This window comes from Rhinopithecus bieti, unplaced genomic scaffold (genome assembly GCF_001698545.2).
Source record: "Rhinopithecus bieti isolate Rb0 unplaced genomic scaffold, ASM169854v2 scaffold_70846, whole genome shotgun sequence".
NCBI classification, from domain to species: domain Eukaryota; kingdom Metazoa; phylum Chordata; class Mammalia; order Primates; family Cercopithecidae; genus Rhinopithecus; species Rhinopithecus bieti.
This window is the reverse complement of record NW_016826194.1, coordinates 53339-81216: the sequence shown is the minus strand read 5'-3', so window position 1 is coordinate 81216 and position 27878 is coordinate 53339. Positions and strand designations below refer to the sequence as shown.

The 27878-nt window shown below is 39.3% G+C and overlaps 1 protein-coding gene across 2 annotated transcripts; it reads left to right on the top strand.

The window, feature by feature from the left end:
• On the top strand, window positions 1-27878 carry VSTM2A (V-set and transmembrane domain containing 2A). Of its 2 annotated transcripts, none has more exons than XM_017863352.1 (5): window positions 1-489; window positions 2305-2471; window positions 4569-4619; window positions 7436-7772; window positions 25937-27878. In XM_017863352.1, exons 1-5 carry the CDS (start codon window positions 411-413, stop codon window positions 26023-26025), a joined length of 723 nt encoding a protein of 240 aa, XP_017718841.1. In that variant the 5' UTR covers window positions 1-410; the 3' UTR covers window positions 26026-27878. The 2 variants fall into 2 exon arrangements, with proteins under 2 accessions (XP_017718841.1, XP_017718842.1); XM_017863353.1 differs by having other exon boundaries at window positions 25815-27878.

Genomic DNA, 27878 nt, shown 5'->3' with positions numbered 1-27878 from the left:
GCGCCGCGAGCCCGGCGAAGTCCTCAGCCCGCCCCACTTGCCCACTCCCCACTTCCCAAACCGGCTCCGTGTTTAGGGAGGGCAGTGATCACGCAAGCCGGAGCGGCGGGCTGACGTTGGACGAGCTGCCAGGTAGCTGGAAGCAGGCAGCCAGGCAGCCGAGACACTTCGCAGCGATTCCAGCCTGGGCTCCGCTGGAAGCCTCGCTGAATCCCAGCCAGCTGGTTCTAACCTTCCAGAATCGCAGTCCCTTCTCCCCACAGCCAGCCCTCGCCGAGCAAGCAGCAGGATGTTTGCAGTGTCTCGCCCAGGGCTCTGAGACAGAGCCTGCCATCCACTCGCACGCCTTTCTTTTAGGGCTTTTCGGCTGTTGGCTACACTGATGTGACCCCCCCACCTCCCTTTTTGGAATGATGGGGATCTTTTTGGCGTATGTTGGATTTGTTTTCTTTTCCGTTTTATATGTACAACAAGGGCTTTCTTCTCACGGTAAGTCTGTGCTCAATGGCAAATATACATTTGCTCGCGTGTGTGTGTGTGTTTCTTACACTCAAAAAGAATGGACAGGCAGATAGAATAAGCTTCCTAGCAAGTAACAGTGGGCTTAGGCTGTATAAATAGTGTTCTGTTTGACGATTTTCTTTAAAGTTTATTAAACTGTAGACAAGCCAGGCTGGAGAGAAAATCTAGCTGGTGCCTGACAATGAGGTGGGCTCCTCGGTGAGCACAAACACAGGGTCGATGTGGTGTGTGTGTGTGCGCGTGTGTGTGTGTGCTTTCTATCTGTGTGCATGCACAGGGTAGCCACTCATGCATACATAATCATCACAAACAAACACAAGGCTGGATATGGGGACTCTCCATTACCAGTCCCTCTTCCTTGTGTAGTCAGACTGGGCTTAGAGTTTCCCTTTTCTAGGTCCCTGTGACTCCTTTTGTATGTGTGTTTATCAAAGAACAGACTCCTCTGAGGACCCATAAAAAGCCACAACTTGCATGACAAGCAGCAGCAGTCTGCTGAACCCGATTGTTCAGGACTTCGTGGGCTGCAGTGGTCGTTTCAGCACCATGAACAGATCATATCTCTGCTGCCAAAAGACTGCATCACTTCTGCAAGCAGAAATGCCATACTCCTTCTGCCAGCTAGAATAGAAAAGTCCTTTTCCGATCAGAATGTCTCCTTAATAGCTTCCCTGTTTTAGGTATAAATACAGTTTCATATCACTAGAGATTATTTTTGGGATTTCATAAAATGTTGAAAAGAGACCACGTCTCTCTTTAAAACCGGGGTGAGGTGAGCGGGGGGAGGAGTGCATCCACCCCAAATCATTTCTGCAGTCCTCACAGCCCTCCTCTCCGTAAGTGTGCATTGTGGTTGTGCATTTCCATTGGCCATACAAATCTTTCCAAGACTACTTTTAGGGAACCATCAGCTCTTTGCAAAGTGCCCCTTAGATAAGATAAGAACAACCATGTTGGTAACAAGATAAGAGCAATGCATGTTCAAGAAATGCCTTTAGGGGGAAGGAAACATTATATTTTTGTGAGTTTCACCATGGTTTCATGAATCATGCAAACTAGCAGTGTCAAGGTTGGTAATGAAAAGGCTGAGAAACATCGCCATAGTGACTTCTAAATAATATTTAATCTGAACTCAGCCTAGATGTGTGATCATTACATCCTAGGATGTATGGCAGTCCGAAATATAGTGACTTGATGGGAACAAATAAAGGTTAATTTGGAGAGAAGGAAACATACACAGTTTATAAAGTGTGCAACTTGTTTCACTGCTGCAGGCATGTTTCACTGGTGTTGCTAATAACTGCTTTGCTGTATCAGGAATGTGCATTTTGACAGATAATCATGATCTACTCTGTTAAATGAAACATCCAGTTAGTGGTAGATTGTTTAGAAACTTAGAGGCAAGAGACTCTCCTCATATATCAACTTGACAGATTGTCTAAATTGTATCTCACTAACTCAGTAAATTTTGCGGAATATTGCAATCTGACAAAAGGTATTTGGATCTACCTGCGGGGATCTTGGCTAACAGAGTTATTGGCAAGCTTGTTAACCTTTCCATTATCTGGATTTGATCAACAACATAGTGATTTAGGTATGATACCAAAAGTTAGACAGGAAAGAGGCAAAGGAAGGGGGCTGGGGGAACCAGACGAAGCCGAGGATGTAAGAGAGGGGTTTTGTTGTTATTTAAGTCCAGGAAAAATGCAGCGAGCTCTCAAGGAAAGAGACTCTGGCAAGAGGGGTGTGGATATTCCAAAAGGATGCCTTTCTGTTTTGCAGCAAAATTTACCGAGTTTCCGCGGAACGTGACGGCGACCGAGGGGCAGAATGTGGAGATGTCCTGCGCCTTCCAGAGCGGCTCCGCCTCGGTGTATCTGGAGATCCAGTGGTGGTTCCTGCGGGGGCCGGAGGAAATGGAGCCCGGGGCCGAGGGGGCCGGCGCGCAGGTAGCGGAGCCCGCCGACCCCGCGTCTCCCCTTCGTTTGCTGGGTCCTCAGGGTGTCCGGCCCGGGACTGAGGGCCGAGGTGCTGCCTGGGCACCCCTGGGGATCCGCCGGGGTTCTGTGGAAGCGAGTGACCCCCAGGGCTTCCAGGGAGGGAGAGGGAATTTGTCCTGGGGACGCGAAGTTAAAACCCAGAAGGAAGTCCTGCTGCCCATTTTCTTCCTGTTAAACTGGTAAGCGCCTCCTCCTATAAGTTCTGGTTCTTAGGAAGATGCCCGCCTTGCCCCTACCGCGCTGCCACTTCCTGGGACATCCGCGAGCCCCTTTCCAGGACGGAAGGAGGGGGAAGGGAATCGGTGGGCGGCCTCCACCCCCCGCCCCACCCCCTCTCCCTTCTCGGGGCACAAGGCACCATCTGGGACCCCAGTTCCCGGGCTGAACAACCAGAGAACCAGAGCGGCCAGCTCCTCTCACCTCCAAATCTAACAGATACGTGGGGTGTCGGGAAGAGAGGGAGAGAGAAGGAAAGGGGAAAATGGAGGAGGGAGAGAGGGAGAGAAGAAAGGGGGAGACCGGGAGAAGCACAGAGACGGAGAAAGAGACTGAGAGAGGGAGGGGGGAAAAAGGGAAGAGAGGGAAGGGAAAGAGAAGGGAGGGAGAAAGAAGGTAGAAGAGGAGAGAGGGAAGGGGAAAAGAGGGAGAGAGGGAGTGAGGAGAGGGAGAGAGAGAAGGGAAAGGGGAAGGAGGGAAGGGAGAATTGGAGTGGGGAGGGGAGAAGGAGAGGAGGAGAGGAAGAAAGAAAGGGGGGAGGGGGAAGGGGTGGGAAACGGAAGGGGAGACGGGAAGAGAGAGTGAAGAGGAAAGAGAGAGAGGGAAGGGGGAAAAGGGAGAGGGAAGGGAAAGAGAACGGGAAGGGGGGAAAAGGGAGAGGGAAGGGAAAGAGGGGAGGGAGAGAGAAAGAAGAGAGGGAGAGAGGGTAGGGGAAAAGGAGGCGGGGGAGGGAGAGGGAGAGAGAGAAGGGGAGGGGAAAGGAAGGGAGAGAGGATTGAGGTAGAAAGAAGAGAAAGAAAGGGGTAGAGGGAGAAAGAAGGGGGAGAGAGGGAGAAAGGTAAGAGAGGGGGAAGGGGTGGGAGAGGAGAGAGAATGAGAGGTGGAAGGGGGGAGGAAGAGACGGAGAGAGATGGGGGAGACAGGGCACAGAAGGGAGAGAGGGAGGGAGAGGGAAGGGAGAGAGGGCGGGAGAGGAAAGGGAAAGAGGGAGGGAGAGGGAAGGGACAGAAGGAGGGAGAGGGAAAGGAGAGGGATGGAAAGGAAGAGAGGGAGAGAAGGGAGAGGGAGTAGAGAAGGGGCAGAGAGAAGAGAGAAGGAGGAGAGTGGAGAAGGGAAAGAAGAGAAGACAGGAAGCAGGAGAGAAGGGACTACTGGAGTGGGGAGCATGGAGGGGAGGGAGGGTGACTTGGGAAGAGGCAGGAGAGAGGGTGCGGAGGTGGGAAAGGAGGGGGAGAAAGGAGGAGAAGAGGAAAAGGAAAATAGTGGGAGGAGGGGAGAAGGGAAGGGGGTCCGGGCGAGAAGGGAGACGTAGTTGAGCGAGAGCCGGAGCCCCTGCGAGCCAGCAAGAGAATCTGCGGCCAGGACCCCGGGGCGGGACGGCGAGCGGGATGGCAGCCGGGGCAAAGGCGCGGAAATTCGTCCCGGGGCACTTCACCCTCACTCACGCCGGCGCCCCACCCCCGGCGCCTGCGCCACCTCCGGGCCAGCGTCCGCACGGGTCAGCCAGCGAAAAAGACCCTGCGGCTCCCGGCCCAGCCTTCGGAGCGCAGCCTCCGAGCGGCGGGGACAGCGCCGGGACGGTTCCGGGGACAGCGCCAGGAGGGCGCAGGGGACAGCATGGGGACGGCGCGGGGACAGCGTAGGGCACGCCGGGGACAGCGTGGGGGCGGTGCGGTAGGGGCCTGGACGAGGGTGACCACGCCCCTGGTCGCTCCCCTGTCCACATGTCATCCTGACGGCCCTGCCCGGAGCCGCGAAGGCTGTGCTCGCGTTGGGGCAGGCGGTCAGGCGGGCCTGGCGCGGGACTGAGCGTTCGCTCCTTGCCCGCAGGTGGAGCTCTTGCCAGACAGAGACCGGGACAGCGACGGGACCAAGATCAGCGTGAGTGCGTGGGCGCGCCGGGGGCCGCGGGCCCAGGCCCGGGACGCACAGCCCTTCCCTGTCCCCGAGAAGGCAGCTTGCCAGCGCTGCAGGACAGCCGGGTGCCCCTTGCTTGCCTCACTAGATACATACAAATGGAAGCACGTTTAGAGTCCCTAAAGAAAATTACATATTTTAGTCACGTAAATATCTAAACATTCTAGAGAATCGTTTGCTATCCAGAGAAGTTGTGTGACACTTTCTTTCATTGCTTTTTGTAACTTACCTAACAGTAAGAGTAAATACAATGCTAACATCTATTCAAATTATGGAAATAATTATATTTCAGTAGAAAGTAAAACACTAGCAGAGGAAAATATTTTAGGGAGAAAATATAAAGCATCCAACAGGATACTGAAATTGTGATTAAATTAAGCAACTAAATTTTGAATGTCACTTTAATGTATGGAATGTATTTCCAGTGCTGTTATTCAGAATCATATAAATATAATGCCAAAAGCCAATATAAATGTAAAACCATTATTATAGGAGCTTGACCTATTGAAAATGTAAACTTACAGTTCCACTCTATTGCTTATTACTTTTAATAAGTGTGTGTAAAATTTAAAAAATGAAAGTCTTATTTTTTTACTCTACCTCAAATGAAGCCATATAGCATCAGTTAATATTAATAATACTGCTTCATTTGATAAATAGAAACGAAATAGTTATGTAATACAAAAGGAAGAAATCTGTTAAGCATAAACATATCGTTATTATTTGTTTTTAGAAATCTTTAAAAGAAAATGTATTTTAAGGCTCTTACAATAGCATAAAGTGGTAGAAGATTGGAGTTGCATCATAACTAAAAATGTACAAATATATTGTACATAGTATCTAATTCTGAGATCTAAATGTGTAATCTCAACATGGAAGAAAAAATGACAAAGATGAAATATCAACCATAAACTCTGATTTAAAACTCATAAAATTACTGACTTTTTAGAATACTTCAATTATTCTTATATCACAGAAACTGTTGTTTTCCTACAATATTAGAAAAGCTTTATTGGTGAAATCTAGTTTTTTCTTAATTATTTTATTTTTCACATACATATATAACTAGATAGATTGCTTGGTGACTATTCTTCCTTCAGCCTTCACCCGTCCCCCTATCATCTAAAGGCCAGTAACAAAAATAGGCTCATACATCCTGACCTCTGATGCATACAATGAGAAACATGATTACACACACAACTGTTGATGGTATTACCTATGCCAATAATGCATAAAAGTTAATGAGTGGAAGAGAGTTTTAGACACAAACTGAGGCAGAAAGTAGTTTGTTCCCTGTTTACCCACTGTGTGACCTTGAACATATGTTCTCAACCAACAGTTATTAACTTTGAATTCCCAGGAGAGTTGTTATAAACTACTGATATAAGCTCCACCCTCTAGAGGTGCAGACTTAATATTTCTGTATTACTCCACATGACAGTATTTTTAACAGCACCCCAGGTGATTCTAATGTACACTCAGTGTTGAAAATCACTGACCCAAACACCCCAAGCCTCAGTTTACTCAACTATAAAATGGGATAATAATATAAAGACTCTAGCTACCTCAAACTTTATTAGGAGATTTAACCCAGAATAAATGTGGAAGTATTCATTTCCATTTTTATAGTATTAGTGTATTTATATGTAATTTTATATACACTTAAACCCATAGGGTTCAATTGTTGGAAATTATTTGTATATATACCTCTATATGTAAAAACAGATGAGTGCTTCTCAGGTTTTTCTAATAATTTATGGCTGTTTGAAAGGGTAGTGTAGTGGCCATTAGCAGAAAAAATAACTTTCAGCCTCCTTCATTTCTTTTCTGTATCTTTCAAAATCAACCAAATTCTTGAAACCCAAATGTCTTATGAAACCTATAATTGTCTCAGTTATGAAGAACACGTGATTATGTATTAAACCTAACTGTTCTGACAAAGATGCTTATATATATAATATATGATATATAATAGAAAATCATATATTATATCTAGTATATCTACCAGATATCTGATCTTCTATTAATCTGGAATAAAACTTATTAGAAGAAATAAGAAAGCCAATTTCAATTTTGAAAATCAAGCCAATGTTTTATCGATGGCATCCCAAGTCTCTGTAGCATAAAGTCCCTATAATGGCATGGGATACATACTTTGAGCAACAAGACTTCAGGTAATAGGAAGCTGTATCCCCAAGTCATGCCACCCCATGACTAGAGGCAAGACTGCATATAAAATTTAAGAAGAAAAAATATTAATATCCAAGTTCATTAACAGCGCCTTTAGTAGTCATCCCAGTATGGGGATACAAGTGCATTCTCATTCAAACCCATGACCAACAAAATATTTTTTTGATGTCTCAGAGTTGAGGGGGTTAGTTTATAGCCCACAGGGAAGGAAAGAGGTTGTTTCACCTATAGAGTTGGCCTTATTGGTTTGTGCTTCATTGAACTGAGTTAAGCAGGGAAAGGCCAATCCCATGATGGAAAAATGACAGAGCTGCTATTGGCATGTGGACAATGGGGGGCATATGGCTGACAGAATCTGGCACTGGCTGCATTGAACTAATTATCCCCTGAGTCTGCAAGTGCAGTGGTTGGTGGAATAGGATAACCAAGGCCTTCGGATGTGATGTTAAGGAAATAAAAAGTTCCTTCACTATGGCTATGGGGCCATTAAGACCCTTTAGCTTTCCAATGTTAGCAAGCTCAGGGGAAAAAAATGGGAACAAAATCATTTGATGCAGCACTTTATTTTTTTTTTACCTGCAATTTTTCAGACAGTGAAAGTCCAAGGCAATGACATCTCCCACAAGCTTCAGATTTCCAAAGTGAGGAAAAAGGATGAAGGCTTATACGAGTGCAGGGTGACTGATGCCAACTACGGGGAGCTTCAGGAACACAAGGCCCAGGCCTATCTGAAAGTCAATGCCAACAGCCATGCCCGCAGAATGCAGGCCTTCGAAGCCTCTCCCATGTGGCTGCAGGATATGAAGCCCCGCAAGAACGTCTCCGCAGCTGTCCCCAGCAGCATCCATGGCTCTGCCAACCAACGAACGCACTCCACCTCCAGCCCTCAAGCGGTAGCCAAAATGCCCAAACAAAGTCCACAATCAGGTATGGAAACCCATTTTGAGCCTTTTATTTTACCATTCACAAACCCTCCACAGAAAGGTCAGTTGTATAGAGTAGACAGATTTGTGAATGATGGTTTTTAAAATCGGAGACCTAGTTCAGTGCAAGTGATTATGAGAGGTGACTGCTGAGCCTGCACCGATTCACTCAGAGCTCAAAGCATGTGGGTGCGCCCCGTGAGTCCCCTAGTGGTGCTGCATTTCCAGGGCATCTGAGAGCTGGACTCTGGTTTTTTTTTCCTTTCTGTATTTACACATTATAAGAACAATAAATCATGTAATGTTGGTTACATTACAAATGCATGTTCATTTTCTCTACAGATTTATGTATCGATAATGACCCAAATTAAGAGGCTTTCACTTAATCAAAATGTAAATGAGAGAGACATGCCATATCATGCATTTTCAGCGACCCATAGCTCTAAGCAGGACTATTCTCCAAGTCCTCCAAGCAGGACTATTTGATTTTGAAGGAGAAACCTCAGCTGCCTGTGATGATGATAATGGAAGGACAGAGGGGGGTTGAAGACAGTAGGTGGTGCAAAGATAAGGCAACTCCTGTGAATGTGCCTTCCAGGCCAATTTAGAAGCTTAGTCACAGGATTCTGAAGGCAGCTGTGCAAGTTAAAGCTGTTCTGAATGGCATTAATGTATGCAGTCATTCAGCCAATGGAAATGCATAGAAGTTTTAACCTTGATGTGGGATAAAGGCTTCGTGGAATGAGCAGAACCCTGCACAACCCCGCGGCCATCACGCTTTCCTCAAACACATGACATGGGATGAAGGGAGCACAAACATACCGACTTCATCCTTCTTTAGGTTTTTCCCTTTATATTTTATCACTGAAGAAGTATTGATGCTACCATCAGTAATGGAAAATTACATTGCTAGTATTATTTAAGACCTCTTCAGTCATTAAATTAAAAAGTCTGATTACTTCACCAGGATGATTTCTGAGATCTCATCTCATATCATCGTGAATACGTACACACACGCACACACACACACACATTACTTCACCAGGATGATTTCTGAGATCTCATCTCATATCATCCTGAATACGTACACACACACATCTCAGAAATCGTCCTAATCAAATACAGACTTTAATATATATATCAAATATATATACATGTAGAAATACATACAGGTTTGTATCTTTAAGTCCTTGCTTGTGAACAATGCTTTTAAATGTTTTTAAAATACTGTATGCCAAAATAGGTTTTCTGTTAATGCTTTACTTCCTAATGGATGTGATTTGCATATTTGTAGGGCACTTGGATTAGGGTTCTCTGAGTTTGCCCTGCCTTATAATGTAGATGAGCAACTCTCCTGGCATGCCTTGGTCATTGCAATTTATGTCAGTCTGATGAATAGATGGCTTAGCCTCTGTGAAGCCCAATGTGTGTGGATTTGTCTAATTTTTTTTCTTTATCATCTTTTCTCTTTCCCAAATTAAAGGACAAACTAATATAGCTGGAACATATGTGTGTGTATCCATACACACAAAACACACAGGTATATGCTAAATTATAATGGTAACCAAATGATGGTTACAACTTTGTGACTATTATTTCAGGAAGATTTCTTCACATTATCAGAAAAGAAGTTAGACACTACAGGCAAAATTACAGAGTAGACTAAGCAGACAGTTTACAACCTAATTAGCAAGAACTCCAATCATGGAAGTGAAATTATTAATATTACCCTACATAGACTGTTCCAAGTTAGATGTCATCAATCTGTTCGGCAGAATAAAATCAAACAGCTTATCTATTCCAAGTGAAGAATTCCAAGGGTACAGTGAAATGCTTTATCTATTTCTAGAATATTTTCTTAGCTTTTGGGGTTTAATAATGCAATCTAAAACTATCTATTTATTTTATTTTAATATCTCTTAGCGCTGTGATTAGTGCTAAATGATAAACTCTAGATCTCTTCTAACAATTTTCAAATGAAAATTACTGCTCTTTTCTCATCCCATTACCAGCCTTGCTGTTAGATACAAAATTGCTTTTTCCAGAGTTAAAGATAGAAGGAGAGAAACAAATGACTCATGAAGTTTATATTCATTAAAAGTCCTGTTCACTAAAAGTATCTGCTTGTATCAAAGAGTAACCTGAAATATCTCAAAATATTTAATTTCAATATTTCCAACCAGTGAATACTGGATAATATTTTTATATACTTCTATCGACATTTTCTAATTTCTATTTCAGAAGCTGGGGCAGCCCAGCCACTGACTTATGTGTAAGTTCCTATACTTGCACAATTATTATATATAATTCAGTATCTGAGGTGGATATTTATATATTATATTCACTGTAATACCCACATCCTGATTTATGATTTTTGCCTTAAAATTTTCAGATTATATTCAAATAAAGCTTATTTCAATACCCATGTTTCATTTATTCATTCATTTATTCACTTTCCATCCCTCCCAGGAACTCACATACCAAGCATAGGGACGCAAACATGGAAGACACACTTCTTCTCCTCAAGGAGTTTGTATTTTAGTTTGCAAGAAAACAAAATATTTGTACATTCCATTTATCATGCATCTTTATTTCATTATTCTGTGAAAGGCAAGATGTGGTGAAGGCACAAAAATCAAAATCTTACTTTTGGAAGTCAATAGCTATATTGTACTAGCCTTTTATCTTTTATTGTTTGACACAAAGAGGCATCCTTCATCTATGGTATATGGGACACTGTCATATCAACCTCTGTCACAAAAAGCTGGCCTGTTTGACCCTTTATTTTTCATCATAATCTTTGACTTAGTTGACTAAATTATTTAAACTGAAGCACTTACCTCTTAATTGATACTATTTTTCTGTCGAATTTCTGTTTTATGAAGGAAAACATATTAGCTGAAAATAATTTTATATAAAATCTTCAAATTTTCATACAATTAATTTAACCAGTTTTTCTAGAGCAGAGATTTACATGAATAGAGGAAGATGGAAAAGATAGTCTATGTCTACCTACCTATCACAAGATAAAGCTAACTATTATTTAAGGTATTTTCCAACAGTTTTTGAGCATGTGACTTTCCCCTCCCACTTAAAATTATTTCTTTTTTATCTTTGTGAATCCTTTACTTGTAAAATTATTTGAATTCTACCTCCACTTTGTGATCAACAGTTAAAACAAAATATTGAAGCAAAATGGTTAGGCAAACAGATAAACAAAACTTGGCTGTTGCAATCCCTTTAAAGTTTGCCGTCTTCAATTGTTCTGAACACTCTCTGGTTTTGTGTACCATGACCAACTTAGATCATATCAAACCTATTCCCCTCTGCCCACTTTTTTTGGCTCTATTTGCAAGAAGCTTATCAAGAGAGGATGCCAATAAATATGATGTTATCAGGAAAGCAATACATAAAGTTAGAAGCAGAAGAAATGTTCTATAGATGTTCTGAGAAGGTGAATTCTTGCTTCTTGCTGGAGGAGTCAGGGAGGGCAACCTGGATGAAGGGGCTTGGAGAACAGGGAGAGCTCACACAAGCAAATATGGTGAAGAAAGACCTTTCGGAGAGGAGGGTGGCACCAAGCATAACTGACTGTGGAAGTCCCAGGATCTTGACCAGGATGGGGTGGTTTAGGTCCCTCTTTGCAGAGCACAGAGGACTCAATGCCACTCCACTGTGCCCCCAAATACCCCCATATACTAAGCCATTCTCTACTTGTTTCTTCCTGTCTCATCCAGTGTCTCCAATCCTTCCAGAAGTCAAACATCTCCTCCACAGACCACCTCTACCAGTCCTTCCTTTCTTCTCTCTGTCTTCATTTTTTTCTACTGACCCCTTCCCCACCTTCCCAAGGTCACACAGAACTGTGAAGCAGCTTCCTGCTCCTCCTCCCCAACCTGGCCGTGGATCAACCCCTGGCGTGCAGAGCTGCATGCTGACTCCTCCAGGTCAATTGCCCAGGTCACTTGTACTCCCAACGCTGTCATGCAAGTCACTGGTGTCTCCTGCTTCCAATTCCCCGCCCTCTCACATCTCAGCCTTCCCAGTCTCTAGGTGACCTTTCTCCCTTGATCACTCTTTCCTGACACTCTTACCTCTCTTCTCTTTGCTGGCTGGTCCCCTATTTACTGGCTCCTAGCATTGCCCTCTCTCCTTTACTGGCCTCCCCCACTAAATTCCTCTCTTAAATATAGTTCTTTTCCCATTGTCAACTCCCTGATGTTCTCATCCACTTCCATGGTTTTGACTGCTAAATTTTCTTAGAAAATTGTTCCATTCACCTTTGTACTTCTGACTCATTTCTGTAGATCCAGACTCATATTCACTCTTGTCCCCAAAGCATCTACATATATGTCCTGCAAGAACTGTGGCAGAGTAAGAATGTCTGCACACTTGTCTCCATCTCACCCAATGAAGCCTATTTTCCTTCCCCTGAGCATTGGCTGGCCTGTGACCACTCTGCCCAATAAAGTATGAAGAAGTGAGCTGTGCCAATTATAGACCTATCCTTTACAGGGGCAGGCAGTACCTGCTGAGCCCTCCTGGAGGCCAGCCACTGTGGAGGCAGTGCAGCCACCTTACTGAGTGAAGCTCAGCCATGGCCCTTGGTGTGCAAGCCTGGAAGCAACCTTGGGTATCCAGCCATTCCAGCCTTCCTCCAGTCACAGCTCCAGTGACTGTCTCATTGCAGCATGAGGGAGCCCAAGTGAGCATTGCCCAGCTAAGCACAGACAATACGCAGAACAGAGACAGATGATGATCTCGTCATTTTAAGGCACTAGGTTGTAGTGAGGTTTGTTTCTTGGTAGATACTCAGATAAGACATCTAAAACTCAAATATTCAAAACTGAATTTATCTTAGCTTTCTCACTAAAAAGAAATGTTCTTCCTCCTATGACCCCAAACTGTTTTAATAGCATTCATCACAGTCATTGGTCTTGAGGAAGCCTTGAAAATGTTCTCATCTCTTCTGTCAGTTGACACACTGAATTGTCCTAGTAATTGTCTCCCTAAAACATCCTTGAGAAACTGCATCTTTTCTGTTCTAACCAATACTGGTCTATTGTCAACACAGGCTCTTTTCATTTTCCTAATCTAATCCAATCTATTCCAATAAGATTTCTTGTTTTAACTCTAATACAAGGGACATATCACAACAGAGCATGTATGAAATGATTATTATTTTCAAAGTGCCAACATTAGTTTTTGTAGTCTAACTCCAGCCTTGTTTCTTCTGGGTTACTAATCTCATTCAGTCTTTCCATTTGGTATTGCAGGAATGTTTTCAGATATTTTGTTACCTCTACGGCTTTGCAAATGCTGTTTCCTTTCCCTATTTGCTGAGTTCCTACAAAAATGAAAACTCCTTTATTAAAGCTTTCCCCTTTTCTCTTTGTCAGAATTGGTTACTCATCAAGTTCTCAGCAATTTGTTTATACTTACTTTGAAGCCCTCACTGTGCCTTGTATTGTTGAACCTTTAGTGCTGAAAGTCACACATTCTGGAAAACCTCTTAGTTTTAAGCAAACCGGGACAGTTGATCACCCTAACTATAACTTCTTGGCTACAAACATCGTGACTTGCTTTTGCAGTTCCTCTATGTGCCCTGAACAAGTGGGGCTGATGTTCTTTTTTTTTTTTTTTTTTTTTTTGTATAATTATGTTTTCGAAATTAGATAATTTTGCCACTACTCCAGAACTGATCAAGACTCCCAAACAGTGTTTCTGAAAGTGAGTTGTGCAGCCTACCTATGCCAGACTTGTCAGGGACCTTATTAAAAATTCATATTCCAGGACTCCACCCAGTGCCTACTGAACCAGCATCATTGTAGAACCAGAAATAAGCATGCTATGTTCCAAAAGTTAAAAGAATCATTGGCTTTTTGAAGTTTTTCAGAGTAAAAAATATTTCTTCTTATCATTTACTATGAGATATATATCTGTATATCTATCTGTGTCATGCTACAAAATTCTTTTTTTAGAGGCTCTGCTCTGTTGCTCTTATTATTTCCAGTGTTGGGGTGGACTTTTGTGAATCTGTTCACTCCTGTGATCAACAGCTGATATTTGTAAGGAAACTGGCTGCAGTGAAGGTGGTACTTGTGTCTTCATGTGTGGAGTCTGTAGTAGTTCAGCAGGAATGCTGATTCTCTGAACTCCGAAATACAATTATTGTGTGTTCACCGTGATATGAACCTGACTGTTAAGGAGCCCAGAGTGGCCACATTCAGCAGGATTCATCTTAACACGGGATGTCAAAGCCATTGGGAGGAGGGAGATGAGGGGCTGAGGGTCTTTGCAGGAAGATTGCTTGTCTCATTTAATATGTGAGTAAATGATGCACTGCTTTGAGGTAGAGTCAGTCATATAATTCAGCCCTTACTGCTGATTTTTGTTTAAATGATCCAACTTGGCTGCTTACACAGGTTAAATTAATTTGATCATTGTAATTCTATCATATAAATGGCAACTATGTAAATCAAGTGTCTATGAATAAGACGAAAAATAGATATGAGGGAATGATTTGGATAATACAGGCCAAAGAATCTGCTAGGGCTGTATTTGAACCAGAATTATGTAGATTAAGATTCTATACTGGTTAAATTCTCCTGCAAACCATATTTAATTTTACTCATTGAAGTTCAGAACTATTTGGGCCTAGAATATCAAGGCCTAGCTGTAGGTTGGATGGGCTTTTCCATTCATAACTGGCCACAAGAAGGCTTGCTTGTGACTACTAGTTCCTCTGTAGTTAAGGAGACATGAAACAGAATTTGCCAATGTACATATGAAGATTGGCATTTAATAATCCCTGAATAAACGGTGGCTAGTTGCTGTAAAAATATGACTATTATTGCATATGCTTATGTACCATTATCAGCAATGAAATTATTAGAGTTAATGGTTTTCACCACCTGGTTCTTCTAGGCAAATATTTTCCTTCCTGAGTGTGTGGAAGTGATGGGTTAAGGAAGGAAGACTAGATCTCCATTTCTGGCTTATGTTTTGTGGTTTATAATTTCAGAGCTTTCTTTTTTTTCTTCTGTCACAATGCCATTAATTGATGATAAATTTTCCTCTAAAGAAACACAACATATTAGCCACCAGCTGTCTTGCCCAAGGTTGTAACTAGATCTTTATTATAAAACATGATAAAATTCCAAAGTATTTTTAAGAATTTAAACTGCAACCTGAAAAAATAACAAGTATTCTAAAGCCATAATTATACAAACTGGTGCTCATCTTAATTAAATTCAAGCTTTCAAAAAAGGTTTTCTGAGTTTTTAAAATCACAAAGTAATTAGTAATACATCTGAAAACATAAACAAGTTAGAGTATTATTTAAAGACTTAAAAGAGACAAAATGAAATAGGAATATAAATTAATAATAAAAATTTCATAGTTTATGGTACCAGGTAGATATAGATTTGATTCCTAGATTTGCTATCTGCCAGCATGTTACTTTGGGTGAGCTGCTCACAAAATCTCTCTGAACCTCAAAATCTTATGTATAAAACTGATATGGTAATACTTATCTGCCAAGGATCATTTTTAGCATTAAATGAAATATTGAATTTTAAAAATCTAGCAGAGTAAACCTAGCACGTGAGTGAGCTCAGCAATGCCCTAGTTCTCTATCTCTTTACCTACCAGATAGGAAAATATGCTACAAAATAACTATTATTTAAGAGGACAATAAAGAAACAGAAATATGAATAGAGATTAAAGCAAATAAAAACAAACTTGGAAAGCTCGGAAATTATACAAAATAATATCTAATGAATTTTAAAATGTAACAATTAATGAAGAATTTATTTAATTAATAATGCCAAAAGGAGACATATAATCACAGTTTACAATATATATCCAAATGAACACCAGTTAAAAAGGTAAGCAGAAAATAAAAATCAAATATAGGAAGATTAACATAAAATAAGATACTTGTGACTTTGGAGGTTAAAAGTTACAAAATAATTTGCAAGTGAAAATATTTAGCTATAACTTTAAATTTTATTTAACTAAATAATATGTAACTAAAAAGTAAAGCATCAAACAAGGAAATATTTGTGTCATACTTAGGAAAATAATAAATGTCAATATTTACAGATGCTATGATTTTATAACCCACTCTTAGTCACTTAGAGATATTAAAAGTGATCATATAATATGAATAAAATTAAGATAAAAGTATAAACTTAGGTCAACCTTCTACATAACTCCAACACCAAAGTAGAAAATAATTTTAGGAATAATATTGAATCCTCAATAGTAGCAACAAGTAAAAGATATAAAATATATAATCATTTTTTGAAAAAGTATGGCTACAAATCAGTAGTATGAATATGATGACCACTAAAACACTTCATTGAGAGAGTTTAGGTTTGAATAAATGAGTTACAATGCTTTGTTTTTGGATGGCCCATCTCAGAATTGCAAGCATCTCAGGTTTTTCAGAAGTATTTATAGATTTGATGCAGTCCCAGTCAAAACCCTTCGTCATTAAAAAAAATTGACAGATATAATCTTGGCAAAAGTTTTCTAAATCAACAAGCATCATAAAGGTTACAGTGAATCAGACATTCTGCTACATTGCCATTGGCATAGTGAATCAGTACTTCCCTTGTGAGGGAAAATTTGTCAGGGAAGAGTCGTCACGAGGCTTTAGATTATGCAGCCCATATGTCCCTGAAATTATACTTCCAGGAGGAAATTCCAAGGATATCATAGTGAGTCATGAAGTGCAATGCTTATCACGGAGTTTTTCATACACCTGAAAATACACAGATGACCAAAAGGCAAGTTACCTACTGAATGTGTTAAAGCATACATTGAACATTAAGCAGTTTCGAGAATCATATTCTCAAAGAATGTTTAGAGACATTAGAAAGGACTCAGTACATAACATCACGTGAAAAAATATAGGATACAAAACTTTAAAGTGAAAAAATGTAGCGTACAAAGCTTTAAATCAGTCTGAGCCATGTGCACAGAAAAATAAAAGAAAAAAGAAAATGTACAGCAGTCAATATGTTATTATTTTTAATTTTTTATTGTTTTGCTTGTTTATAACATTGTACAATGATAACATATTACTTTGTTATAAGTAGAAAAAGAAAATTTAAATTTTTTCCAATTAAAAAATGGTAAACAGTTGTCTCATGAGAGAGAAAATAAATTAGCAAACACATAAAATATTTCAACAAAGTGAAGCAAAGTAAAATAATGGTGTATAATTATAGAGTTCATGACAAAAATCTTAAAAATATCTAGACATGTACATATATGTACCTAAAGTACTGTTGTGAAAATGGTCTACTCAGAAAACACATTGAAATTAGGAACTTTGTATTTTATTATATCTTATTTCCTGGAATCTGGGTGGAGAATCTGACCATCAAGTTAGTCTTGTTTTTCTAAGCAAATAGGTGTGATCTTGATGAATTCATATTGATTAAATAAATCAAACACATACAAGTAAATAAAATATCATGCAATCGTTTTTCCTGTCAATGAGATGATTCACACAGCCCCCAATTCCAAGGAAGATCAAAGTGAGGAGCAATGCATTGTCATTGGGAGTATCAAGGGAAATTGGACACAGGAAGATTTATAAATGAGTATTATGTTTTACTTAATGCAACTGCTTCAAAACAGACTCTGAGAGAGCATTTTTGCATGAATTCAGAATCCTATAGGTATAAAACATACCTGATATAGGTTAAACAGTGCTTGAATTAAAGCAAATAGTAAAATCTAGGAGTTGTGGTTTCTTAGTCCCTGAAGCTGACAAATATGAAGCTGTAGAGAAAATTTTAAAGATGAAATTAAGTCTAGCAATTTTATTATTATCTTCAAAGAGAAACATTTTAATGAAGTTAAATAATGCAGTGAAATACTTCAAATGTTAAAATGTAAAGGTATCAAGCACTGTGCAGTGAAGGGCTCTGTTATGAGATCAGTGTTTTTCTTGCTTCATTTTGATGCTTCTGTTACAGACACACCCTGAGGAGCCTGTTCTTCAGCCATGCATATAATCTTTTACCTTTAGTTTTTCTGATTAAACAAATTCATATGCTATGAAGGCAATTTTCTAACTTCTAGCATTGTAAATAGTTAAGTTGAAAAATCCAACATTTAGGGATTGAGCAATAGAATCACAACCACTAAATAGAAAAAAAAACTTTAGAATTTAATACCCCACTCTATTTCAAACTATCTGAAAATATTATAAAGGTTGTGAAGATAGGAATTGTGTCTTGAATTTTAGGTGTTATTGCAGCATCTAGCATTATGTTTAGCATGTACTTAGAGTTAAATGTTTAGGGATAGAAAATTACGTTTTGGTTTATGTATAGTGCAAAACACTTCTGAGGATAATACCACTGCTAAGAATATACTTGAAGTTTAATGTAATTTGGTGAATGTTTAAGAAAACAACTCAAGACTGCCTATGTAGCAGTGATCAGAAAAGATTAAAAAACATCCCTTGGACTATCCTTCATTACATATTCATGATGATAATATTAATTTATTTAAAATGATATTTAATGACAAATTATGTCTGGGAAGTTTGATGAACAAATCCCAGGCAATGGCTTACTTCTGTCCTTTTATTTGTATATCTTGACAAATGAGATGTGAATTTTTAAAATCTTGCTTCAAATATTTCTAATTACTTAATGCTGATAGCTAAGAAGATAACTTCTACTAATGAAGGCAATTAATAAAGCATTCTAATTAAGAAAACTTGAAATAGCTAGATTAAGGAAAAGGGTAAAGCCACTGGCTCAAACTTCGAAAAAATATGGGTAAAATCTTAAGACATTTTCCTTGTGTTAAAACAGGTATGTTTTCTGAAGCCATATAATTTATGCTTTTTTAGGTCCTATTGACATTAGGTCCTCCAATAATTCCTTCCTCAAAGTCAGACATTAATGAACCATAAAAATTCGTTTTTTAGTTTTTTTGGTTTGTTTTTTTGTTTTTGAGACAGAGTCTCACTCTGTCACCCAGGCTGGAGTGCAGTGGCGTGATCTCAGCTCACTGCAACCTCCACCTCCCGGGTTCAAACAATTCTCTTGTGTCAGCCTCCCAAGTAGCTGGGACTACAGGCATGTGCCCAGCTAATTTTTGTATTTTTAGTAGAGACGGGGTTTCACCATGTTGGACAGGATGTTCTTGATCTCTAGACCTCATGATCTGCCTGCCTCGGCCTCACAAAGTGCTGGGATTACAAGGGTGAGCTACCGCTCCTGGTCTTTAGTTTTTATATTTATAAATCATGGCTATGTCTTTATTTTTCAATTTATCTAAGAAGATATATGGGAAACAAAATCACATATTTGCAGCTATGTTTCTTTCCTTCTTTCTTTTTCTTCTATTTTTTTCACTCTGAGTTCCTCAGTTGCCATTTCTTTAAAATATGAAATGTTTTCCTGCTTTGATGAGAGATTTTTCTCTGACAATATTGGCGGTGGAGGTCTATAGCAACATTCAAAGAGGACGTGGATAAGGAGAGGTATTCTTTATTTCACCAACTGATGAGCGATTTCTCAGATATTCAGCCAAACTGATCCCTGTTTCCTCAACTCACGAGTTATTCTTTTCTCTGACCTTTTCAGTTAGTAGTCAACAATACTAGCTGTGATGCACTTCTGTTGGCTTCCTAATTCAGGGCAAGCTGTCCTCACTGAGCCAGGGAAGGGCTCTGGGTGCACAATCGCTGAAAGGATGCCAGTGCACATGGATGCCATTTGTCTCTATTGCATTCCCCATCTTGAATATACTTTCTGAAATCCTTAGTCAAATTTAGCACCATTCATGATCAGGGCAACAAAACCACATGTGGAATTCCTAATATGAAATTTGTGATTTTTCAAATAAATCCTGGATTAATAGCTACCTATACATGATTAATAAAGAGAATGCTAATGAATAATGAAAGCAGACAGGCAGGAAGCATTTTTAAACTCTGTGACTAAATAGTTTCAAGCATTTTAGCAACATTTGTCTATATACCAGTAAATAGAGCGCTAATTATAAATCGTTCTTATTTATGCATTAAAGCAGTTATTAAATATATGCAGTATTAGAATTTCATTCTTGGAAAGGTTTCTGTTTGTTTTTCCACCAATTTATATTGTTCTCCTTTACATTTTGCCAAAGCCATTCATATCTCTATATATTTTTAATAGGCAGAATTGGAAAAGTATAAAGTTTTCAGATGTGAGGAATTGCCATATGAAATTATGATGCAAATATTTGTACCATCTTAGCTCTATAGTCAAACAAAATCCGGATTTGAGTCTCACCTGTACCACCTACTAGTTGAATAAACTCCAGTAAGTTACATAATCTCCTTCGGCTTCAGTTCCCTATCAGTAAAATGATTATGGTTAACTCCTGGGATCATAGCCAGAGGTAAAGAAATCATAAGTGTTCAAAATTATTGGCAGCTTCTATCATAACCATCATCCCATCTGCACAAAATCAGTTATTGCTTGTATGGGTGTGCTACCATGAAAATGTACTGTTTTCAGATGTGCCGTGTCCCCAGCAGGAAGAAGGCAGCATTGCTTGCACACATCCACTCTTCAGTTGCTGCAGGAGGTAGAAAGGCCTGCCAGCTGCAGAGGAGGATTCTAAGCAACAGAAGAGAACGGTCTTTGGTGAATGGAGTGGCACCCATGCACCCTATCCTGTAGACCTGCATTCATGGGCAACTGCACTCTCCCTCAGCTACAGTAAGAGCCCTCATAACTAGAACAGAGCTGTAAATTTGCTGACTAAAGGAAAGCAAGAAAGGAAATTTAAACAGCTGCTACTAGCATGCTGGAGCACATTAAATAGGCAATTTACGTATTAGGTCAAAGTGAAGCACATTTCTTTTAAAAAACAGATTTCTGGAAGAAATTGGCACCGGACGCATAAGCATTCTAATAAAAAGATATTCTTCTCAAAAAATTATGGGATAAAATCATTCTATTGTTTGACCTTTCCCCTTAAACAGTGATTTAGTATGTTCAAACCTGAATAAAAATTGCATTAGAAGCTAGCTCAGTTTTTCTCACACAGCGATTTTCATTTCTGAAGCTGGCACCTGTAATAAATGAGAAATATGTTGAAGGGGCCTGTGTACTCGAAGAGCTGTAATGGACACTCAGTTCCTCATAAGCTGGACTTCTTCACAGACAGAAAAGTATTTGACTGTTGCTACTTTTACTGTTGGAGGATTTCTATTTTTAAGTTTGTTGTTATGACCCTCACTCATATTCACTTTTACAAAACAAGGATTCTGGAGTCCAGACCACGCAGTCACAGTGGGGTGGCGGGTGGGAGTAGAAAATGTTTTCTTTCTTTTTCCTTGCTCCTTTGGATTCCATTAGATACCCAAACAAGAAGAGAAAGAAAAGAAAAGCCGATCAGGAATCAGGCCTAACTGCAGAACAATGCCCTGAAAATACTTATGGTACCCCATATCTAAGCCAATTAAACTTGTATTTACATAGGAAATTAATCCATCAGAAAATATTCAAAGCCAAGAGAAAGTGGATATTTGGAGAACTGGTCAAATGTACATGGAATAAGTTGTTTATTTCATTTTCTTCACTCAGCACTTTGAATTAAATACCCACATCCCCTTCCGGGATCTTTCTTGGAGCCCAGAAGTCTGGTTCTCATCCCCCACCTGCCACTAATTAATGATAGTACTTTGATCCATCAATGTAACCTTTCCTGGGCCCAGACTACCAAATTTGAATAAAAAGCTTGGAAAAGAGGTTTCTGAAAAGAAGAAGGAATGCTAGAATAATAGTGGAGCCAGGTATTAAATGAATATTTAAATAAATTCAGAGGAACCTTTGTAAGCTGTAAAAGTCTACGCTGTGAAAAGTTCAAAATATTGTTATATCATAAGAAATTTGGTACATTGCGAAGAACAAACAAGCTTTACGTTTTATTAATGCATAGAAAAACCAAGAGGCTGGTAATGTTTTCATATTCAATATTTATCAGTTCAGAGTTGGGGAAAAGTTAAGTTTTATATCAAGTATGAAGTATGTTATATGCAAACTATGTTATATGCGGTGCATTTCCTCTGAAAAGATGAGTATACATTCAAATGACAGCTGCGCATCTCAATTTAACAAATGCGGGGTATTGGAGCAAGGTTGCTTGCCCCAGGGGGTTTCAGAAAGCGGTAGATTTCTGCTCTGTGCTGATGGACCACACTGCTGTTTCTTCATTTCTGTGTCTTTGCATCGCTCCCTGCTAGGATGAGTTATTTCACATTGCTGGGTTACATATTCCTGATCTGCATATTTGTCACACAGGGTTGTTGTGAGGATTAACCAATATGATGGAGGCACAGTGCCTACTGCATGTTGCCTGGCACCTAGCAGGTCCTCAATAGTTTCAGCCGTTTTGGAGGGTAAGATGTGGGCACGTGGAGAGATGCAGCACCGTTCAGCCTGCCCACTGTCTCCCAGCCTGGTGACTGCAGACGCAGGGAAAAAATGGTAGCACAGACGGAGGTCTAAACTGAAAAGGAAGGTGCTGAAAGGCAGCCACGCACTTCTACCTGGCGGACATATGAGGGGGCATGGAAGGGCAAGAGGCATGAGAACAGGAGCTGGTGGCACTCAGGCAGTGACGCAGAAGCAGACCCTGACCTCTCCAGGCAGTGGCCCTCTCTGGCTGGCAACAGGCAGTCCACTTGAGGGGAGCAGCCCCACACCGTTTCCGCCGGACTGCTGAGGCTGCCAAGGTCTCAACTACTATGCTCTGATTGTTTTTAATTTTACTTTCTTTTGGTAATGAAATATATGGAATTTCTGTTATTCTCTGAAATCATAACCATAGTGAAGTTAATACCTGGAAGGTTTTTTCCATGTTTCTCCTCGGTCGGGCTTTCGTTTGTCACACTCTCTTGAGAAATGCTTGCCTGCTGCATCTCAGGAGAGGCAAGGCCCACACCACTCTTGCATGAGGAAGAGAAAAGGATGAGAAATGGAAGCCAAGTTTCTGCCCTGCTTAGTTAGACTTCTAAGACTTCTCAGACTCTTCCGTTTACAAAATGAAGAAAACACCTCCTCCGCCTTACAAAGATGGGGGAATTACACTTGCGAGAGCACTATGAAAATCTTTAAGCATAGAAACAAAGCAAATGAAAAGCATCATGATTAAACAGATGTCGAAGGACATTATGAAATGGCAGTCTGTGTCCAAGAGAAACCTCTAGGTCCTATTAGGCCTATCTTCATCTAAGCCTACTGCCTGTAAATTTTCTTCACATAATTTAGATAATAGCATCTTCCTTTCTTCTTCACAGAGCATTTTATGTTGTGGGTAAAGTTTGAAAACTCTCAAGGCCTTGCTTTACACATAAGTAATTTTTAAAATTGCAAAAAATTTTACTCCTTGCTTTTAATGAGCTAATAGCATAATCAGTGAGGTAAGACAAATATGATTAATTACACACAGTGTAGGCCTGGTAAAGAACCTAGCAAAAGAAAATACTGCTGAAGTTCAGAGGAGGGAGAGATTACAACTAGCTACTAGGAACAGACAAATGGACAGGCAATTATCTGAGGGCAATAGTTGCTTAAACGTGTGACTGTATTAAGGGGATAACAGATTATCCTGCTTGGCCTCAGCAGAGAACAAAAGAAATCAAATAAAACAAAACAGGCAATCCTATCACAACACAATACCTGGCATACTAATATGATGAGAATAAGACAATTCTACACAGTTATTATGCTCACTTTAGGAAACATGGGGAAATAGTATCTCATTTAAGATCTCAAAAGTGAGTGGCAGCAGAGGAAATCAGAACTCAGGGGTCCTGACGGCAACCCTGGCTCTGAGTATTTCACAAAAGTAAAGCATTTCTATCTGTAAAATGAGCACAGAGTGGCCAAAGTTTACTTGTTACATAAAAGTTAATATTTCCATACAATAAACCATAGCATGTTTGATAAGAAGTAATGGCATTATGTAATTAGCATAAATCTGAATGAAAATGACTATGATGATTATTTGTTAAAATTACACAGGACAAATTATAGCATTTTATATTCTCAGATGTCACTTCTAAAAGTCTTTGCGCATACAAAGATAAAGAAGTACATATCTTTTCATTCAAGACATAAAAAACAGAAAGGAAAGAAACACAGTCAGTGATTTGATGACAATACACATTTGCTTTAGAATTCACTATATAGGAAAAAATCTTTGTAATTTTCCTAGTGAAAATGAATTGCATTTAATTAAAAATATGGTATGCACCTAGAGTGGCTGAATGATTACAATCTGAAAACAAAAGTACCATGCTTCAATAGTTTATTACATGTCTGATGGAAGTTCAAAATTTTAGTAGACTCAAAATATTCTTTACACTACATCACTGGGTTTCTTTTTAGTTATAATACTCATGTAAATTACGCTTTAACTTGCACATGCTGGATATAGTATGATAGGAAATGGTGGGTCAAAATGAAGCAGTTGTTTCCATAATATCTCACTGGGCTAATGGGATCAGGCATGTCCTATGAAGGGTTGATTAATTAAGAAAAGGGATGACATAAGTTATGGTGCAGTTTCAACAAATTCGAGCCAATCTGCAACGCCCATGTTGAAAAGAAAACCGTTATTTCACAAAATACATTTTAAATAGTGAATTATTTTACCAAGTTATATTTGTTTTCATCATTTTAAAACTTGTATTCAATACCAGACATACTTTGTGTGAAATCAAGGACCATTACCTATTTGGGGAAGCATTTAATAATTTATTTTTCTTTCTTTTTTTCATTAAATGAATCCCTGTCAAAGAGTTTCTCTTCAAAAGATAATGAGAATACGTGTTTAATTTTGGAAAGCTCTGATGTTATTGGTTCTACATAGATTGCGTACATTTTCCTTGTAAAATCTCTGTACTTAGAACTGCATGTGAACTGAGCTATCACAGTTGCATTTTTTGAAACTTGTCACCTAACTTGAATACAGGACCATTCTGCAGAGCCCCACTACTAACCTCTGAGTCTTCCTCCAGTCACTAGGTTTCTGTGAGCAGATACTGTATACTGGTAAATACATAGCCCTCCTACCAGTAAGGCAAATCAATGACAACACTAAAGTAACCTAGCAGAAATATAGTAATGTGAGTTTACTAAATGGCTACTTTGGAAGCCCCAAATATTTATTCTACATACAGTGACTTTTAGAGAAAAGGGGTTCTGCCACAATTTTATCATTGCTAATGTGGACACAAACATGATTTAGATGAAGTATTCAAAAGATTGCATTTCCCCACGCTTACCCCCTTCACACACATTTAATCTTTGTCCAGTTAAAGATGAAAGAAGGTAATGCTTTGATCCTCATCACATTTTTGTTCTTTACTAATAAAGGTATTCAATATGTCATTTGTAGCTAGAAGCTTATTGAATAAAATATATGAAGAAAAAAATGCAAAACTACAATTTCTTCCCTGAGATAATCTTGGAGCTCTTTCGGGAGTTTCCAATTCTTGATAGCACTAACTTTCTCCAAGATTTCGAGGAAAAAAAAAAAAAAAAAACTCACTCTAAAAGTAAATGCCCAAATGCACCCACCCTAGAACAAGTTCCCCCCTCGTTGAGGAACCTGCTGTTCTCAGGTTGTGTCATATGCCCTGTGGATTTATGCTCACGCAGTAGGAAAAAAAAGGGATGTGTTTTAAGGTACCATTATAGGAAGAACCAGATGACTTTAGGGAATGATCCTCAAGGAATTACTTGAGGGAAAAGTATCTGGATTTGCCCCTCTCAGTGTTCCCAGCCATGGGATGGCATTGTTTGAAAACAGACAAAACAAACAACACCAACTTCCTGGGACTGAAATCCTTTGTATGTGTTGTTGTTTGCAGTGCATGCCAAGACATTCATGAGCACCAGAGCCAAGCTGGCGAGCTAATTAAATATATATATGTATGTGTTTAAAACAGCCTAATAAGGAGCGTTGGAAATCTTCAAGATGAGCGAATATCTTATAACTTCTTCCGCAGGTGCGAGGATAGCTACAAGCCATGGACTTTCTGTCCTGCTTCTTGTTTGTGGCTTTGTGAAGGGTGCTTTGCTTTAATCTAAAGTGCTGACTTTTTTCCAATATCACTTTCTCTTCTTAAAGCAAAGAGCAAATCGCCTGTAAAATCTACGGAGCGGACAGCAAAGTTGACCCTAAACTCCAAGCACCACCCTGCACCCACTGTACTCTAATTCACTACACAAGGAGCGCCTGCTTCCGGAAGCATAAATGAAGAGGCTATCACATGCTTTGTTGATCATATTTTCTTTGGCAAAACACTGATCTTTTATTTTAAGAGAATTAGTGTGAAGCGATAGAACGTTTTTTAATAGCAAGATCTATTTTTTTCCCTTTTCTTTCGGCGACTAAAATCATCTCACTGACTGCTCGAGGGTTGGCCTGAATGTCATCAGGATAGGGAATATTTACTATGGATATCACTGATTTCCTACTAAAGGATCCAGTATCTTCAGGAAGCAAACAGAGATCGAAAGGCTACAGAACAGAAGCTATCATCAAACAAAACCCCCTTTTTAGGGCAGGAACAAAACTATCAACACTGCAAGTCAACAAGGAGGACATTACTTTAAATAAGGAGTAACACAAGAGAGAATTTTTTTTTTTATTTTCCCCTTTTTTCTTGGATTTTCTTCTTTTCTTGATTACAGTTCTTGTTCAATGGTGGCAAGTGCTGGTTATGGCCAATCTCCGTCAATCCTAGGAGGTTTATAGAACTACATTTTGAGTGTTCTATATTTCAATGTATTTTAATTCATTTTGCAATTCCTGTATATGCAAACCTGACAAATTCTGTAAATTGCTTATAGTATATGTGCTATAACTTCAAAGTAGATGTACTGCGACCCTCATGCAAGCTAATTTTTATCATTATATATATAAATATATACTTAAGAATATCTACGTGTTGGGCCACTGACCAACTTTTTTTGACCAAGTGTTTGTTTTTCGTTGATAATTCATACACTGCGTGAATTTTGTAATCCATTGTTTCACTTCCACAGGTTTGACAGCTGCAGATGGTCTCTGTTGTCCTCTGCTTCATTCTGGAAAGTGCATATTCAAAATTGTATCAGTCTCTGATCGATTAATTAATTTTGTTACGTCTGTGCTAAGTTGGAATTTGCTATGTTCCTTTATACATGGGATAAAGGTTTATTGAGGTTTGAGAGTCTCTTGACTCGGAAGAATGTACACTCTCTGGTTTTGACAGCTATTTCTGTATTATCATCATTATACTCTTGTCAAATAGAAATGTTACTTCTAGAAAATTTGCCTTGGAGGTGAATGTGGGGAAGGTGAAGCTCTCACCATAATTCCCAATATTCATGTTAGAACATTTCTTGCTATGGCTAAAAATGCTGCTTCCTTTGACCTTTATGAATTTCTGTACCTTTGTCATTCTGTTATTTGCTGCTAATTATATTTTAATGTCGCCTAATTAAAAATTAAAATTTGGTTGTTGGCTAAATACAATATGCAAAAGATGATGGCAGGTCCCTGACTAAATAAGATTAATGTGTTCAGTTTTCACTGGTTAAGTGAATTATAATTTTAAATATTCCATTCTTATTTTTGGCTTTATGATAATTCAGACTATTTTATTTTGAACCTGTTTTCTACTCTGGCAAAGAAAGATAGGCAGAACTATTAAAGTGTTCCATATACATTATGGAATAGATATAGCTTGAGAGATAAATGACCTAAGTTTTCCTTCCAGAGAGATTCTTCCATTTTCTCTCATTACAAAACCAGAAGATCAGCCATGTGGGGCCATCAGCTCCCAGCCTAAGGTCCTATAACCCGAAGCTTGAAGGCAATCAGTACCTCTGCTTTTCAAAGGTAAATTCATTTTCTTTGATTCAGTTATAAGCAAGTATATATTTCCATAATATTCTTGACATTACCTGAGAAATAATATTTCATGCTAAATCTTTTACTGCCATTTTTCTCATTCATTTGGTTTATCATTTCAGTTTAATGAGAAAATTAATAAAAGTTTTGATTGCGCTATTTTATTAATCTA

Bases quoted from the DNA above. Each gene is read 5' to 3' on its own strand.
- VSTM2A (XM_017863352.1), top strand. From the start codon at position 411: ATGATGGGGATCTTTTTGGCGTATGTTGGATTTGTTTTCTTTTCCGTT. The intron at 2,472-4,568 runs GTAGCGGAGCCC...CCTTGCCCGCAG, and splicing joins CCGAGGGGGCCGGCGCGCAG to GTGGAGCTCTTGCCAGACAG. The intron at 7,773-25,936 runs GTATGGAAACCC...CTCTTCTTAAAG, and splicing joins CAAACAAAGTCCACAATCAG to CAAAGAGCAAATCGCCTGTA.